Here is a 14,768-nt window from a genome sequence, read left to right as displayed (position 1 = left end):
AGCCTCCCGAACTAATGCTCTTCTATTTTCTTCTTAAGTCACTTGATTATTGCCGTTTATATAGTTTTTTCCATAGTTTTCCCTATTTGTAAGAAAATTGCCAATTAGTTTTCTGTTTTTTCCTGTTTTTTCAGCAATTTTATGGTAGCATAGTCCAGATTTAAAGTATGCCTCAATCTTTGATTTTCAACCAAAGATAAAACTTTTTCTTTACACATACTATAAATATATTGAATACTTTGAGCTTCACAAAAAATTTGGTGAGTGTAATTGCCAAAATAATCTGATGACGCAAAATAAGTGCACGCATTCTTTGCGAAAATAAGGAACAATACAAAACAAGTAAGAAGGCTCCAGTCGAGACAGCTCGACTAGGAGATACCCTGAACCCTCCAAGCTGATATTCTAATCATTCTGGACTTTTTTTATGCACACATACATACACATGCACTTATAAGCACGCGCTCTGCTAACTGCGCAGTAAGCAGCGGCTGCGCTTGGGCTGCGCTGCAATGTGGGCAATATTATGAGAATTTATTTGTTGAATAATTTCTTTTGTAGACATAAAAACTTAATGAAACTTTCAGAGTGTAATCATATGATGATTTTGTGTGTACATTCCAAAGCACAAGTCTCTAGTAATTGAAATGCGTTTTTTACAAATTGGGGGCAAAGGGGGCGTGGTATCCAAAATCTGTAAATTACAAAATCTTGGTATCCATTAACTCTATATACAACGCAAATTTGAAGTCTCCAGGTTTAAAAGTGTTCAAACTAGGCTGAAAAAACCAAGTCGATTTTTCGGTTATTCTCGATAAAAAAGTTATCGGATGAGTTATCGAAAAAATAAAGCAAACTCGTACTGCCTATGGTATACACGAGTATGCATGCCAAATTTCAGCTCTCTAGCTCTTATATCTTCTGAGATCCTTTTGCTCATACGGACGGCCGGACGGACGGACAGACGGACAGGGCTATATCGACTCAGCTCGTCGTCCTGATCAAGAATATATATACTTTATGGGGTCTGCGATGATTCCTTCTGCCTGTTACATACTTTTCACAAAACCATTATACCCTGATTTCCCTTTTCAATGGGTTCAGGGTATAATAAAACATAACGGGTTTTCACTAGCGCTTTTTTTTTGGTATGGGAGACATCTCATATGATGATAATGAAATCAAAACAAAAATGAAGAAGTTGCGTGCAATAGGCAAAGAGAAAATCGTAAAAGAAAACAAGTAAGAAAGCTCTAGTCGAGACTGCTCGACTACGAGATCCCCTGAACCCTTGGAGCAATAGCTATTTCAATAATTTTTCGCGTCTTTCAGCTTACACAAGAAATACGCACACACACACACACACACACACACAGGCATACATACACACACACATACACACACACATACACAAACACATACACACACATACACAAACACATACATACACAAGCACCCACGCATAAACACGCATGGGCTGCAGTGTTGGCTTACTATGAGAACTTAATTGTTTAATAACTTTTTTTGTGGACATACGATCTTCATGAACTTTCAGATTATGATTACAACATGGATATGCATGTATTTGCCAAAGCACAAGTCTCTAGTATTTCAAATACGCCTTTTACAAAAGTGAGGGTGAGGGGGTGGATATGGGAGTGGGGGGTAAATTTTAACAAAAACCGAAATTGCATGAATTGCATATTAGCATACATTAAAAATTTTATGACTCTAGCAATAAAGGTGTAGGAGATATAATTTTATAACTGATTTTCGATAAGGTATGGGGTCTGCCACGCCTCCTTCTGCCTGTTACATACATTTCAACAAAACCATTATACCTTGATTTCCCATCGAAAATGGGTTCAGGGTATAATGAGTGTAAGAGGGGGCGCTAACCTGATGACGCGCAGTGTATATTCTTGATCAGGGCGACGTGCTGAGTTGATTTGGCCCAGTCCGTCTGTCTGTCTGTCCGTCTGTCCGTCCGTCCGTCTGTCCGTCTGTCTGTCTGTTTGAACGCGTCGATTTCCGAAGATAAAAGAGCTAGAGACTTGAATTTTTTTTAAATGACCGTATATACAGCGCGGATGTCGAGTTTGCTTTTAAAATTCGATAAATCATCCCGTTATGTTTTTATCGAGTAAAAACATTCAAGTTCAAGTCAGATGCCACTATAGCTAATTGTGAATGATTTTACATTTTTTTAAATTTCTAAAATATTCAATATAATATGTAGATCATATGCTGAAAGTTTCATTAAATTCCATTAAGTCAAAAATTAATTAAAAATCATCAAATATTTGGCCAATTAACAAACGCACGTGCAGCAGCTACAACAGCATCGTGTGCACACATACATTCAAACTTCTTCTGGAACATTCTTTTAATCACATCAGCTGTTAGTTTGGTTTAGTTTTGGTAGATGGCGCTGCAGCACTGAATCTATTTGAGTTTTGCCAGCGCAGCTTCCAAAAGTGAGGTGGCGTAGTATGTCAGCAGTATAACGCTCGATCGAGAAGTCGCGGTTCGAATCCCAATCGGTGCAGCTGATGTTAATTTTTTTAATTGTTTCAAAATATTTTTATATTTTCATAAATGAGTTTTCTATTTAATTTATATTTTTAAATACATCGAAATTGAAATTTTAGTCATAGTAAATGAGCATTTTTATTAGTTGGGTTCAGGGTAGTATCTAGTCGAGCACTCTCGACTAGAGTTTTCTTACTTGTTTTCAAGTGCGATTGTGGAAAAAAATTTGGAAATCGTGGAATGCCGAAGTTGAAGGGCCTTTATATTAATATTAAATAATATAATATTAAATAAGAAATAGGATGAACATTGATATGTTAAACTCAATATCAACCATAAGGTAAAGGTTTAAAGAATTACAGTCTCCTTAAAACAGAAACTAATATTTTTAAAAATTTACATCCGAATTGAACCGAGATAACTGATGATATTTTGATTACAGAGTTTTTCTAAACTGCCTCAAATCGATCGCAACCAAGGAATATTTAAATTATGAGACCGAAGAATCTGTAGAATCTATTGGCAGATTTATCATCAATGTAAACATTTAAAATGTATAATGCTAAATTTTCTATTATTTTCGCTTTGTTTTTCATGAATATGAAATGTTTGTTAGAATATTTGTACGTGTATCTATCTATTACAATATAAAAAAAAAAAAACAAACAAGAAGAAGGCTCCAGTCGAGACTGCTCGACTAGGAGATACCCTGAACCCTCCAAGCTGATATTCTAATCCTTCTGGACTTCTTTTATGCACACATACATACACATGCACTTATAAGCACGCGCTCTGCTAACTGCGCAGTAAGCACTGCAATGTGGGCAATATTATGAGAATTATTTGATTTTGGATACCACGCCCCCATCGCCCCCAATTTGTAAAAATTTCAAGTACTAGAGACTTGTGCTTTGGAATGTACACACAATTTAACCATATGATTACGCTCTGAAAGTTTCATTAATATTGTATGTCTACAAAAGAAATTCTTCAACAAATAACACAACATAATATTGCCCACATTGCAGCGCAGCCCAAGCGCAGCCGCTGCTTACTGCGCAGTTAGCAGAGCGCGTGCTTATAAGTGCATGTGTATGTATGTGTGCATAAAAGAAGTCCAGAAGGATTAGAATATCAGCTTGGAGGGTTCAGGGTATCTCCTAGTCGAGCTGTCTCGACTGGAGCCTTCTTACTTGTTTTTAATTCAAGTCTCTAGCTCCCATATCTCTGAGATCGACGCGTTCAGAAATACGGACAGACAGATGGTCAGTGCAACATCGACTCAGTTCATCGCTCTGATCAAAAATACATATGCGTTCCTTCTGCGTGTTAAATACATTTCAGCAAACCCATTATACCCTGATTTTCCATTTTCAATAGGTTCCAGGGATATAAAAATCAAATATATATAGCAAGTGTATATATATTAGCCAAACCAAAAGTCTCTAATATTTAAGATATACCTCCTACGCTTCCTTCGGCCTATTATATATAAATAAAAGAAACAATTTATCTCGATCCCCCATTTTCAATGGGCTCAAGATATAAAAATATATACAGTGTATATCCACTTGAAGTGGAGTTTTTTGATTTTGAGGATTCAATTGTTGCTGATGGAGTCTGAAAGTAAAATATTTGGTCAGATACGATGCAGGCTGTTTCATGTGTGTGGTATATCGACTTAAAATATTTATCAATAACATTTGATATCATTTCGATTCAGTAATTTTTTTTTGATATAAATAGTTGTATTTTCAAAATTGGTTAGAAAGTTTACTTAAACGTAGTTTTGGGAACCCGATGTCGAATGTAAGATTGATTTTGAATGTTTTTCGAATTTTAAAAAAATGTCTTCCAGTGTACATTCATTTACTGAATAATGCTCTATGATATTTTTCAAATTTTTTGCCAGATCTTGTGTAGTCTTAAATACTCCTGACCATATGATCTGCTCTTCAGTACAAACAAAGTATGTCAATGATCCTGCATGATTCTCCCGCAGATCCAACTGATTGAATTCTTGTTTAAGCATGTCGGTGATAGTATTGATATTTGTCTCCGTATCCATGTCAATTCGCATTTTCAGTTTAATTGTAAAGCCGCATAATCGCTTGAGGGCGCAAATGTTATTCAGACATTTGAATTTGCCATTCGCCATGATGGCCAATCGATTGCATAGCTCCTCGCACTCATCCATGCTGCACATATAGAACAGAAGAGAATACCTGTTATTAGCGAGGAGAGTTTCGTAAGAGTTAAATTGAACACACCTGTGTGATGTGAGCACCACTGTTCGATTTTCAGCCTGGAGGTCCTTAACGCACTTCCATAAGAGTCGTCGCGATTTGGGATCCACGCCCGTTGTCGGCTCATCCAGCAGCACCAGTGATGGCTCCCCAATCAAGGCCATGGCAGCCATTAGCTTCCGTTTGGTTCCACCAGAATAGTTTTTCACGGCCACATGACGATACTTAAGTAGATCCATTTTTTTTAACCAGTATTCCACATTGTTTTTCACTGCCTGTGCGCTGTCCTCAGTCCTGAGAGAGAGACCACGTAGGAGTGCCATCAATCGAAGGGATTGCTCAGCAGTCATAAATTGATTGAGTGCATCGTACTGTGGACAGTACCCAAATTGCTGGCGAAAGAGCACTTCGTTTTCCCGTATATCAATGCCGTTGATCCGTATATGTCCGCTATCAAAAATCTCGTTGGCTGTGATCATTTGGAAAGTGGTCGTCTTGCCTGCTCCATTAACTCCCAGCAGTCCAAAGCATTCGCCGGGCTTTGCAGTGAAGCTGATACCACAGACCGCCGGTTTGCCTGCATAGCTCTTGCGCAGATTACTGACGATCAATGGATAATCATGAGAGTTATCTGTTAGCAGCCGATTTGCTTGCTGTTCCTCACTGATGCAATCATTAATGTTCTCCATCTCCATCTGCGAACTTATGCCAATTGCAGCTGAAGTTGAGCTACTTTTCGGTGGTATCTTACAGCTCTTGCCATGGAAAAAGTCGACCAATTTCCGGCGATAGTACTTGTTTTCTAGCACAATTGTGAAGAAGCACATGACCAGGAAGAGCACGACAAGTGCATAAGCGAAAAATACGCCAGTGGATGGGGGAGCAACTGACGACTTCTTTCGCTGTGCCAACAGATTTTCGTTGATGAGCCGTAGCTGATGGTTCAAATTGAAATCAGGCAGGAAGCAGAGAAAGGCAATTTTTGTCTCATGAAGTTTCATTGCCTGAATATTGCCGGAGGTGATTAAAGGTGCGATCTCTGAAAGAATATTTAGCCGATTTTTTCATGTAAAGCAAAGTGCATTATATTATAACAGAAGCCCAACTTTGAAGGATTTATCAGTCCTCGTCAGTTTAGTTATAGACAAGACTTAATCACAATACTACACATGTACAAATACATATATATTCCTATTGGGAGCCCGGAAAATCGGAAAAAAGATGTTCGTATTCCTCCCTCACTTCTTTAACAAAAAACATGTATCTTTTGAATGAGTATTAGACGGTAAGGCCCGACTCCAAGCAGCATGCAGCAGCATAAAATGTTTTTAGTCTTATTAAGAAGGACAACATTACAAAATTCATGGAAACAACTCTGTTCTGTTTATATAACAGTTTTCACAGACCCATTTTTATAAGAATTATACAAAACTTTCGTAATGCCACGGAATAAACAAAATTAGTTTCATACATCACTTGCTATGATTAGAAAATTTTTCGAAATTTACATATGTAACTACATAGCAGATACTAATCACTTACCTGAAACGATAAACATAAGCAGCAGATATGTTGAAATTGTTGATATGGACTTAAAGTTATTACCCAAAACGTACAAAATAGGCAAATAGCTGCACCCATAAAAGAATAGACTCCATGCGATTAGCTTCTGCTCTTCGACTTTATACAACTCATCGGGCATAAACAGCCGTTGCATCAGAAACAGCATCAGGCAGACGATGCCATGCAATAGCGAATCAAACACAAACGTGGCCCACCAATATGTGAAGCGTGACATGGGCTGCAGTTGACGAAATCCGTTCACATGCTCCCCAAACGGCAAGACGATGTAGTAGAACATGTAGAAAAAATTGGCAGCTGATACGATGACTGCAAAGTATTCGAGCCGCGCGGAACTGACATCGCTAACGAAACGCCTAATGGGCTCATAGCTGGCATCAATAAAAGATTTCTCCTGTCCACCTAGCTGCTGCAGCATGCACGTGTCCACCATATTTAGCAGTATGATACTGCTGTGGTAGCGATTACTGGCCCAATACATTTGTATACTCGGTTTCTCGCCAGTGCCGCGATCCGCTCCATCGATCGTAATCAGTCCAATGGTATCCTCGAGAAATTCAGCCAGATTATCGCGCTGCATCTGCTTCAACTCTGTAGAAAGTTTAAGCAGATTAGCGAAACCTAATAATAAACATTATATTCGATGATAAATTACCCTCATTCATGGTAAAGTTTTCTCGCACCACTAACGTTTTAGCATTAAGACCACTATCTTGAATGTATTGACGCAAATGCTGCTCAAACTGTGTATCATAGCCAGATGGGTTGTAGATATAAACACTGCCCGTGCGTAGTTGTGTGAGTTTGAGTGGCAAAGAATACTCATTATTCACCACAGACATATAATGCATCAGCAAAACAGCGAACACAATGCCAAACATGAATATGCTTAGCTGTATGGAATAAAAAACGCATCAGGTAAAAAAGGGGCTGAAATCGGAATATTTATATTGTAATAAATAGATTGCGCGTCTTTCTGCTTACACAAGAAACACATACACTGTGGGCTAACTATGGGAATTTAATTAATTAATTTTAACAATAGAAATTTTATAAAATACATATTGAACTACATTTAAAATTTGGAGACTCTAGCTCTAAAGATGTAGAAGGTATAATTAAATAACTTATTTCTGATAAGGTTTTTAATCGATAAAAAATACGAGATGAACTCGATATCCGTGCTAGCTCTTATATCTTCTGAGATCGACGCGTTCATACTACGGACGGACGGACGGACAGAAAGACAGACGGACAGGGCTAAATCGACTCAGCTCGTCACCCTGATCAAGAATATACATATATACTTTGTGGGGTCTGCCACTTCTCCTTCTGCCTGTTACATACTTTTAACAAAACCATTATACATACCCTGATATCCCATTTACATTGGGTTCAGGGTATACAAATGATTAATTGTGTCGCACATTTGTTCCTCTGACTATCATACGGGACGGTTCGGAAGGCGAGTATACGTATATATAAACGATAGCTTACATATAAAATGTTATTTTTATTTGTTTAAAAATTTGCTTGTATTTACCATATAGACAGCATAGCACCATTCTTTAGATAAAAATGTCCATTTTTTGTAGAAAATTGCAGCAATGAGTTGCAAGAAATGGGGCTCAATATTTGTCAACCGTTTGTATGGATGAATCAATGCAGATTCGCTATTGCGAGTGTCATCGGGTTTATCCACTTGATCGGTTCCTCCAGCACAACTTTAGCACAAGATAATTTATGTAAAGATGGCATAAATTTACGACAAACACTAAAAACTTACTTCAAAAACACGCTCTCCAAAGAGGTATCAGCAATGGAGATTGTTATAATACCCAACCTTTCTTTGGCTCCCTCCAAACTGCGCAGCATGTCATGATATTTCAAGTCAAAATCATATGGCAATCGAATATAAACCGTGGGCTTTACAAAATTCTGTAAGTAAATCATGTGAGTATATAAAAATAAAATAATATATATCTATATATATGCTAACCTCCACGGAAGCATTTTCTATAAACCTGCGTATTTCAAATATGATGGCATCTTTATTGAAGTTCTCATGGGTTTCCAGCTTAAGGCAATAACCGTTGCCATATTTGCGCTTAAGTTCCAAAGGTGATCCGGTCCTTTCCAGCTTGCCGTTCGCCAATATACAAATGGTATCGCCGAGTTCTTCGGCCTCTTCCATATAGTGTGTGGTGACCAGAATGGCCTTCTCTTTGCGTAGCTCAAGCAAAATGTCCCAAAGTTCGCGGCGTGATTCGATGTCTAGGCCTGAGGATGGTTCGTCTAGTATAACAATTCTGAACAGTGAAAGATTTTAAAAGTTAGGATGACGTACATAACACATTAGCAATGTAACATTTCGACCTCAACCGAATTAAAAAAGAGTAATGCCAAATAAATTTATTTATGTTTTGTAACTATTAAAAATAAAATAAAATAAATGAATAAAACTAACTAAAAATCGAAGAGTTTTGTTTATAAAAATAACACGAAATGTACTACTACAAAAAATTAAATATATTAAGGACTATTAGTGAATAACTATTATTGTAGAATAAATTAGTTGTTGAATATATATAAAAAAGTTACTAACTTAGTATTGCCAGCTATTGCAATACCTAGCGATAGACGTCGTTTCATGCCGCCAGACAACATACAACCATATTCATTTGCTTTGTCTGCGAGATTCAACTTTCGCAGCCTCAATTCCGCCCAGTGTTGTGCGTCAGAGCGCGTCGCTCCTCGTAGCTGGGAGAAAAATTCCAAATGTTGCTGACAGGTCATATAACTCATAAAGACGCTGTGTTGTGGACAGAAACCAATCAGGTGACGATACGACGCAACGTCACGTTCACTGCAAACAAGAATGTTTCCCGCATCCTTTGGAACGATACCTAGAAAAATAACCAAAGACAAGTTTAATATATATATATGTGAGGTGCGGTGGTTGCCGGTTGCCACAATACTGCGTTGAGGAATACTTGGAACTTTGCCGTGAGTAGTGTATATGCCCGCGGAAGATCTGCTGCTACTAATCGAATGGAGTTCTAGATAACCACTGGAGCTCAAAGGCGACTAACGTATGGAGCCTGTTGGAGGATGGCATATTGAGATAAGCATCTCAGTCTTGGAAGACTAAGACGCTACTCCGCGGCAAGCAGACATTCGGCAGGAGCAAACTTGCTTTCTTTATTTATTATACCTTAAACAAAAAACCTTAACATTGATAGCCAATATTTCAAAGGATGGTATACAAATCCTAATGAGGAATCGTAGGACTGTTTTTATTTAATATATACCCATAATCATGTTCATCATGGTCGTCTTGCCGGCGCCGTTATGCCCCAGCAGCACGGTGATCTCCTTGTTATTGATCGTCATATCTAAATGGTCTGCAATGTGAGTATTGCGTTTACTCGTCTTGAATTTCTTGCACAGATTTTTTATAATTATCGCATGTGTGCCACGCTCTGCGGTTGTATACTCATTGCGCTGACGCTTCTTATATGTTTCCGGCTTCAAAAAGCAGAAAAATTAGTAAACTCAATTTTAAATAATATTACATACGTACATTTAGGAAGAATAGAAAGGGGCGCTTAAGACCGCCAGGTCCGGGAAATACGCACACCAAGTAGTTGTACAGCAAAGCGTAAAACATGATCTGGCAGATGAGCGTTACATAAACTGTTAAGATGCTGCTGAAGTCATCTTTAATAACTCGAGTCAAGTCAGATAATTCAAAATTGCGGTCTGCCAATTTAATTCGGATCAATGAGTTTGTAGATAATCATATAAAGATCTTTTCGACTTACGTTTGTTACAGAACGTCTGCAGTACATCAAGGCCTTCCAGAAAAGCGTTTGTGGAAAATAATTTAAATGCCAGATTTGTTATCCAACCTCTTACAATACTAAACACGTATGGTATTATAAGTAAGATAAGTCCGCCAATTTTAGCATAAAAGACTATAAAGAAAAAGTACAAAAATATCTGTTTATGTACATAAGGGCGGAATAATTACCACTCACCTGAGAAAAAGCATACGGATATTAAATAGGAATACGACATAGAGGCAATAATATATAATAAATATAGGGTAAATATATATATAAAATGAATTGACCCCAAGGCGCCATATTTCCATGCGATAGTCAAGTTGATCACCAGGAAGCATCCATACAATAGAATACGTAAAATGAAAAAGCTGAGGCCATTCAAAAAGCTCATGGGCGTAACGAGATTGAGAAACTCATTGATGCCATTTTGTTTCTCTTCGACTAAAGGTACCAGAAATGTGCTCAACAGAAGCATTTTGAATAATATGCTAAATAGTGTCCCGAAATTGACCAAGCGATAGCTGTCGGCTGGGCCTAGCTCCAGATTTGGGATAACATTCACCAGCAATTCATATCTGGGATCAAGTTGCTGGTAACGCATATACTGGAGATCAATAACATGTTGTAGTGTGAAAAATCCTTCACGTATATATTCATCATCATCTATAAGAGGGTTGTAACTAAGTATTAGCATAGCATATTAGCATACATAAAAACTTTTGCCTACATATATTTATTTTAATTTTTTACTTTGAAGCGAAATAAAAGCAGTAAGAATATGCATATTCAATTTTTATACCCTGAACCCATTTTCAATGGGAAATCAGGGTATAATGGTTTTGTTAAAAGTATGTAACAGACAGAAGGAGGCGTGGCAGACCCCACAAAGTATATATATTATTGATCAGGGCGACGAGCTAAGTCGATTTGGCCCTGTCCGTCTGTCTGTCCGTCCGTCCGTCCGTATGTATGAACGCGTCGATTTCAGAAGATATAAGAGCTAGAGACTTGAAATTTTTTTTCCTAGGTCCGTGTATATCACGCGCATATCAAGTTTTTCTTTTTATATCGATAACTACTCCCGATAATTTATTATCGATCAAAAACCTTATCGAAAGCTAGTTATTTAATTATACCTTCTACACCTTTAGAGCTAGAGCTTCCAAATTTTATATGTAGACTTATATGCACTTTATACAATTTCGATTTTTGTTGTAATTTACCCCCCACCCCTATATCCACCCCCTCACCCTCACCTTTGTAAAAGGCGTATTTCAAGTACTAGAGACTTGTGCTTTGGAATGTACATACATTTGAATATTATGATTACGTTCTGAAAGTTTCATTAAGATTGTACGTCTAGAAATTAAAATATTCAACAAATAAATCCTTATAATGTTGCCCACACTGCAGCGCAGCACTGCGCAGTTAGCAGAGCGCGTTCTAATACGTGGATGTGTATGTACGTGCCGAAAAGAAGTGCAGAGTGATTAGAATATCAGATTAGAGGGTTCAGGGTATCTCCTAGTCGAGCAGTCTCGACTAGAGTCTTCTTACTTGTTTGTTATTTTCTTTTATTAATGGAAACATATTGTAATTTTTTTTTACTTACTTATAGTGTTTATAGTCTAATTTACCTATTTTCATTTTTTTTTTAAAATTGAATATGCATATTCTTACTGCTTTTATTTCGCTTCAAAGTAAAAAATTAACATTTTTTCCCTGTGTGTAAACACTTTCTTGCCAAACTGTACGTACTCTTTTGATGATTAATTTCGTCGTCATTCACAAAACGTTTTTTTGGCGAGCTGCGTATACGGTTTGATGAGACGCTATACTTTATACCGGATCCTGTTCCTAAATCTGGCAATGACTGAAAATTGATGGCAAAGCAGCTACCTCTGCACTGCTGCTCCATATCAAATTGCATTTCCGCACTATTGTTGTATTCGCGAATACCTTTAATAAGAAACCTTGCTTTAATTCATTCAATTTTTTCAAGCATATGAAATTTTTTAAAACGTACGTTCATATTGAATTCCCAGTTCATTTCCCACAAGGTCCATTAATCGTCTCGTATTTTCAGTAATTGGCGCATAGTATACCGAATCGTAATCATTTCCAGGAAAATAGCGTAGAAGAGAATCCTGAATTTTAAATAAACAGATAAAGCATGTCAGAAAAATATGTTTACCAATATATGTATAAGAAAATATCAAATCATAGTTGTGTATACAACTTTTATTTCATTCATATGTAGAACAGTTAATGCAGTCTGGCGCTACCTATTGGTATATATGTATACATACAAATTATATTGTATACATAACAGAGCTCGCAAATGAGAGTTGATCGTTTTTTCGTATATGCTCTGCTTCGTATCATAACCGAAAAGCTTGTGCAGTCACGATCTCACACTGAGGGACACTCTTTATTATACCCTGAACCCATTGAAAATGGGAAATCAGGGTATAATGGTTTTGTGAAAAAGTATGAAACGGGCAGAAGAAGGCGTGGGAGACCCCACAAAGCATATACATATATTCTTGATCAGCGCGACGAGCTGGGTAGTACCCAAGTCTAAGGGTAGTACCAAGACTAAGCTACCCAAGTCTGGGTAGTACCCAAGACTAAGCTAAAGTGAAATGAAAACTTCGAAAACATTCGAACTACTCAAGTAGTTCGAAGAATATTTTGTGTATTCATTTTGTGCTTTGAGAAATTGTGAGCAGACGTGTGAAATGGAAGCGGAAGCTGCAGGAAAAAATGTATGTATTTTTCGGCAAATACCAGCGTGTTGTTTTTGTGTTTTGTTTTGTTTAAAGCTTGTGTTTTAGTTTTACTAACAAAATGTATAAAACAAGCTGCCAAATATTTTGTATTCCAGCCAGCAGAATTACAGCATTAATTACATAAAAGCGATGTTCAATAGCTTCCAACCCTGATAGCATTAATAAAATTATGTTTTTAAATTCGAATATTATTAATTAATTATTTGTAATAAATATATAAGTTAAAAATTCCACAACAAAAAATACATTGCACACATATTTCTTTATTTTTTCCTCTTTCTTTTAACAGATAACACACACAGCAGAAAACAGCTGACAATATTCGAATGTATTCAATATACAACATTTAATAGCTTCTGCTGCTCACTCACTCACTTCGTTTCTTTTCGGCTATATTTTTGTGCAGCCGAGAGAAACACGACTTCAGTCGCTCACTCATTCTCATTTCGTTTTGTACAAGTTTTCACTCAATTCAATGATGACTTTGTACAGTTGAATGTGCTTTTTTTGCCATTCATGCAGACGTCTAGTAATCACCACTGTTAAAAGACACTATCACTCAATCGTGGGAGATAACTCCCGAAAAGTGTGCAAAACGCTTTACACTACTTGTCCGGTCTACGTGTTCTCTGGTTAGTGGCATAACCTACTATCACTCAATCGTGAGTAATCACACGCGATTGCTGCGTTATTTTTGTATGTACATATGTATGAAACAGATTCTAAAGAAAACAAAGAGTGATGCGAAGCAGGGCATAAACGAAAAAACGATCAACTCTCATTTGCGAGCTCTGATATTGTTATATCTTCTTTGTATTTTGCGAGTAGTGAAAATATTGAGTACGTACATGGTCTTTAATTTCAAATTCCTCGAATTGTGTTTCACTTGATTTATTTGATAAATGTAAATAGGTCCATTGAACTGCTGTCCATATCGTGAAGATAGTGACTAGAATTTTCCAGTTATATCTCAAATTAAGCCAATTTTTCCACCAAAACGGCAGAAATAATAAACGGCTACATGCCATTGATATTTTTCTACTTTTATGCCGTTAGAATTAACATAAATTCAAGCAAAATTTTATAAAATTACACATTTTCAGTCAGGGACAAACAAACAGGGTGACCGCGCCGGACCAAACGAAAAATACCAATTTGGTCTCAAAATTATACTATAAAATACTATTTCATATTTTACAAAATACTACTATAAATACCATAACAAATAAATCGTCTGGAAATTCAAATTATAATAAAATAATAACTGACTTATTATATATAGAAAAAATAACAGTTCGCAAATAACTGTTAACACTTTTTCGTTGTCTGCAAATAAGTGTCTTTCACTAACACAGTCAAAAAAACTCAGACAGAAACTGTTTTTGTCGCGTCTGGCTTAGCTCGCTCGCACTCTGAGGGAGACAGTTATTTCTGTATTCGTTTCCTCAAGTCAAACACTGATCGTTTGCTTGAGTTAAATGAAGCAAACTGTCAGTTGCGTTTGTATGGGTAATCACGCGCGATTGCTGCGTTCTTTTTGTATGTATGTATGCGTGTATTTACATGCACACGAAGGCAAAAACATTTTCTGCTGAGTTTTTTAGTCAAAGTGTTTTTTGCTGAGAGGCTTTGTGTGAGGGAAAATCGTGTTAGTTTTACGCGACACTCATGTGAGAGCGTCACACGAATGAGTGATCGCATTGCGTCTGTGCGAAACAGATGCTAAAGAAAACAGAGAGTGACGCTCAGAGATAGACGTGTCTGCACAA

The 14,768-nt window shown here is 37.0% G+C and overlaps 1 protein-coding gene across 4 annotated transcripts; it reads right to left on the bottom strand.

The window, feature by feature from the left end:
• Positions 1-4,244: 4,244 nt before the first annotated feature.
• LOC6578120 (phospholipid-transporting ATPase ABCA3) lies at positions 4,245-14,155 on the bottom strand. 4 transcript variants are annotated; one of them, XM_002004006.4, is made up of 15 exons: positions 13,848-14,148; positions 12,234-12,354; positions 11,966-12,166; positions 10,400-10,870; positions 10,184-10,336; positions 9,943-10,121; positions 9,671-9,887; positions 8,965-9,265; positions 8,359-8,668; positions 8,146-8,297; positions 7,903-8,083; positions 7,015-7,252; positions 6,321-6,950; positions 4,803-5,817; positions 4,245-4,730 (listed from the first exon to the last, which is right to left on the bottom strand). In XM_002004006.4, the coding sequence occupies exons 1-15, from the start codon at positions 14,025-14,027 to the stop codon at positions 4,310-4,312; spliced, it is 4,770 nt and encodes a 1,589-aa protein (XP_002004042.2). In that variant the 5' UTR covers positions 14,028-14,148; the 3' UTR covers positions 4,245-4,309. The 4 variants fall into 4 exon arrangements, with proteins under 4 accessions (XP_002004042.2, XP_043865177.1, XP_015021488.1 ...); XM_044009242.1 differs by lacking the exon at positions 13,848-14,148 and adding an exon at positions 13,120-13,173; XM_015166002.3 differs by lacking the exons at positions 4,245-4,730; positions 4,803-5,817; positions 6,321-6,950 and having other exon boundaries at positions 7,108-7,289; positions 13,848-14,153.
• Positions 14,156-14,768: the final 613 nt, after the last annotated feature.

The sequence above is a fragment of the Drosophila mojavensis genome, unplaced genomic scaffold, assembly GCF_018153725.1.
Source record: "Drosophila mojavensis isolate 15081-1352.22 unplaced genomic scaffold, ASM1815372v1 contig_49, whole genome shotgun sequence".
In the NCBI taxonomy this organism is placed as follows: Eukaryota; Metazoa; Arthropoda; class Insecta; order Diptera; family Drosophilidae; genus Drosophila; species Drosophila mojavensis.
The sequence above is the reverse complement of the archived record's forward strand: the minus strand, read 5'-3'. Positions and strand labels throughout refer to the sequence as shown.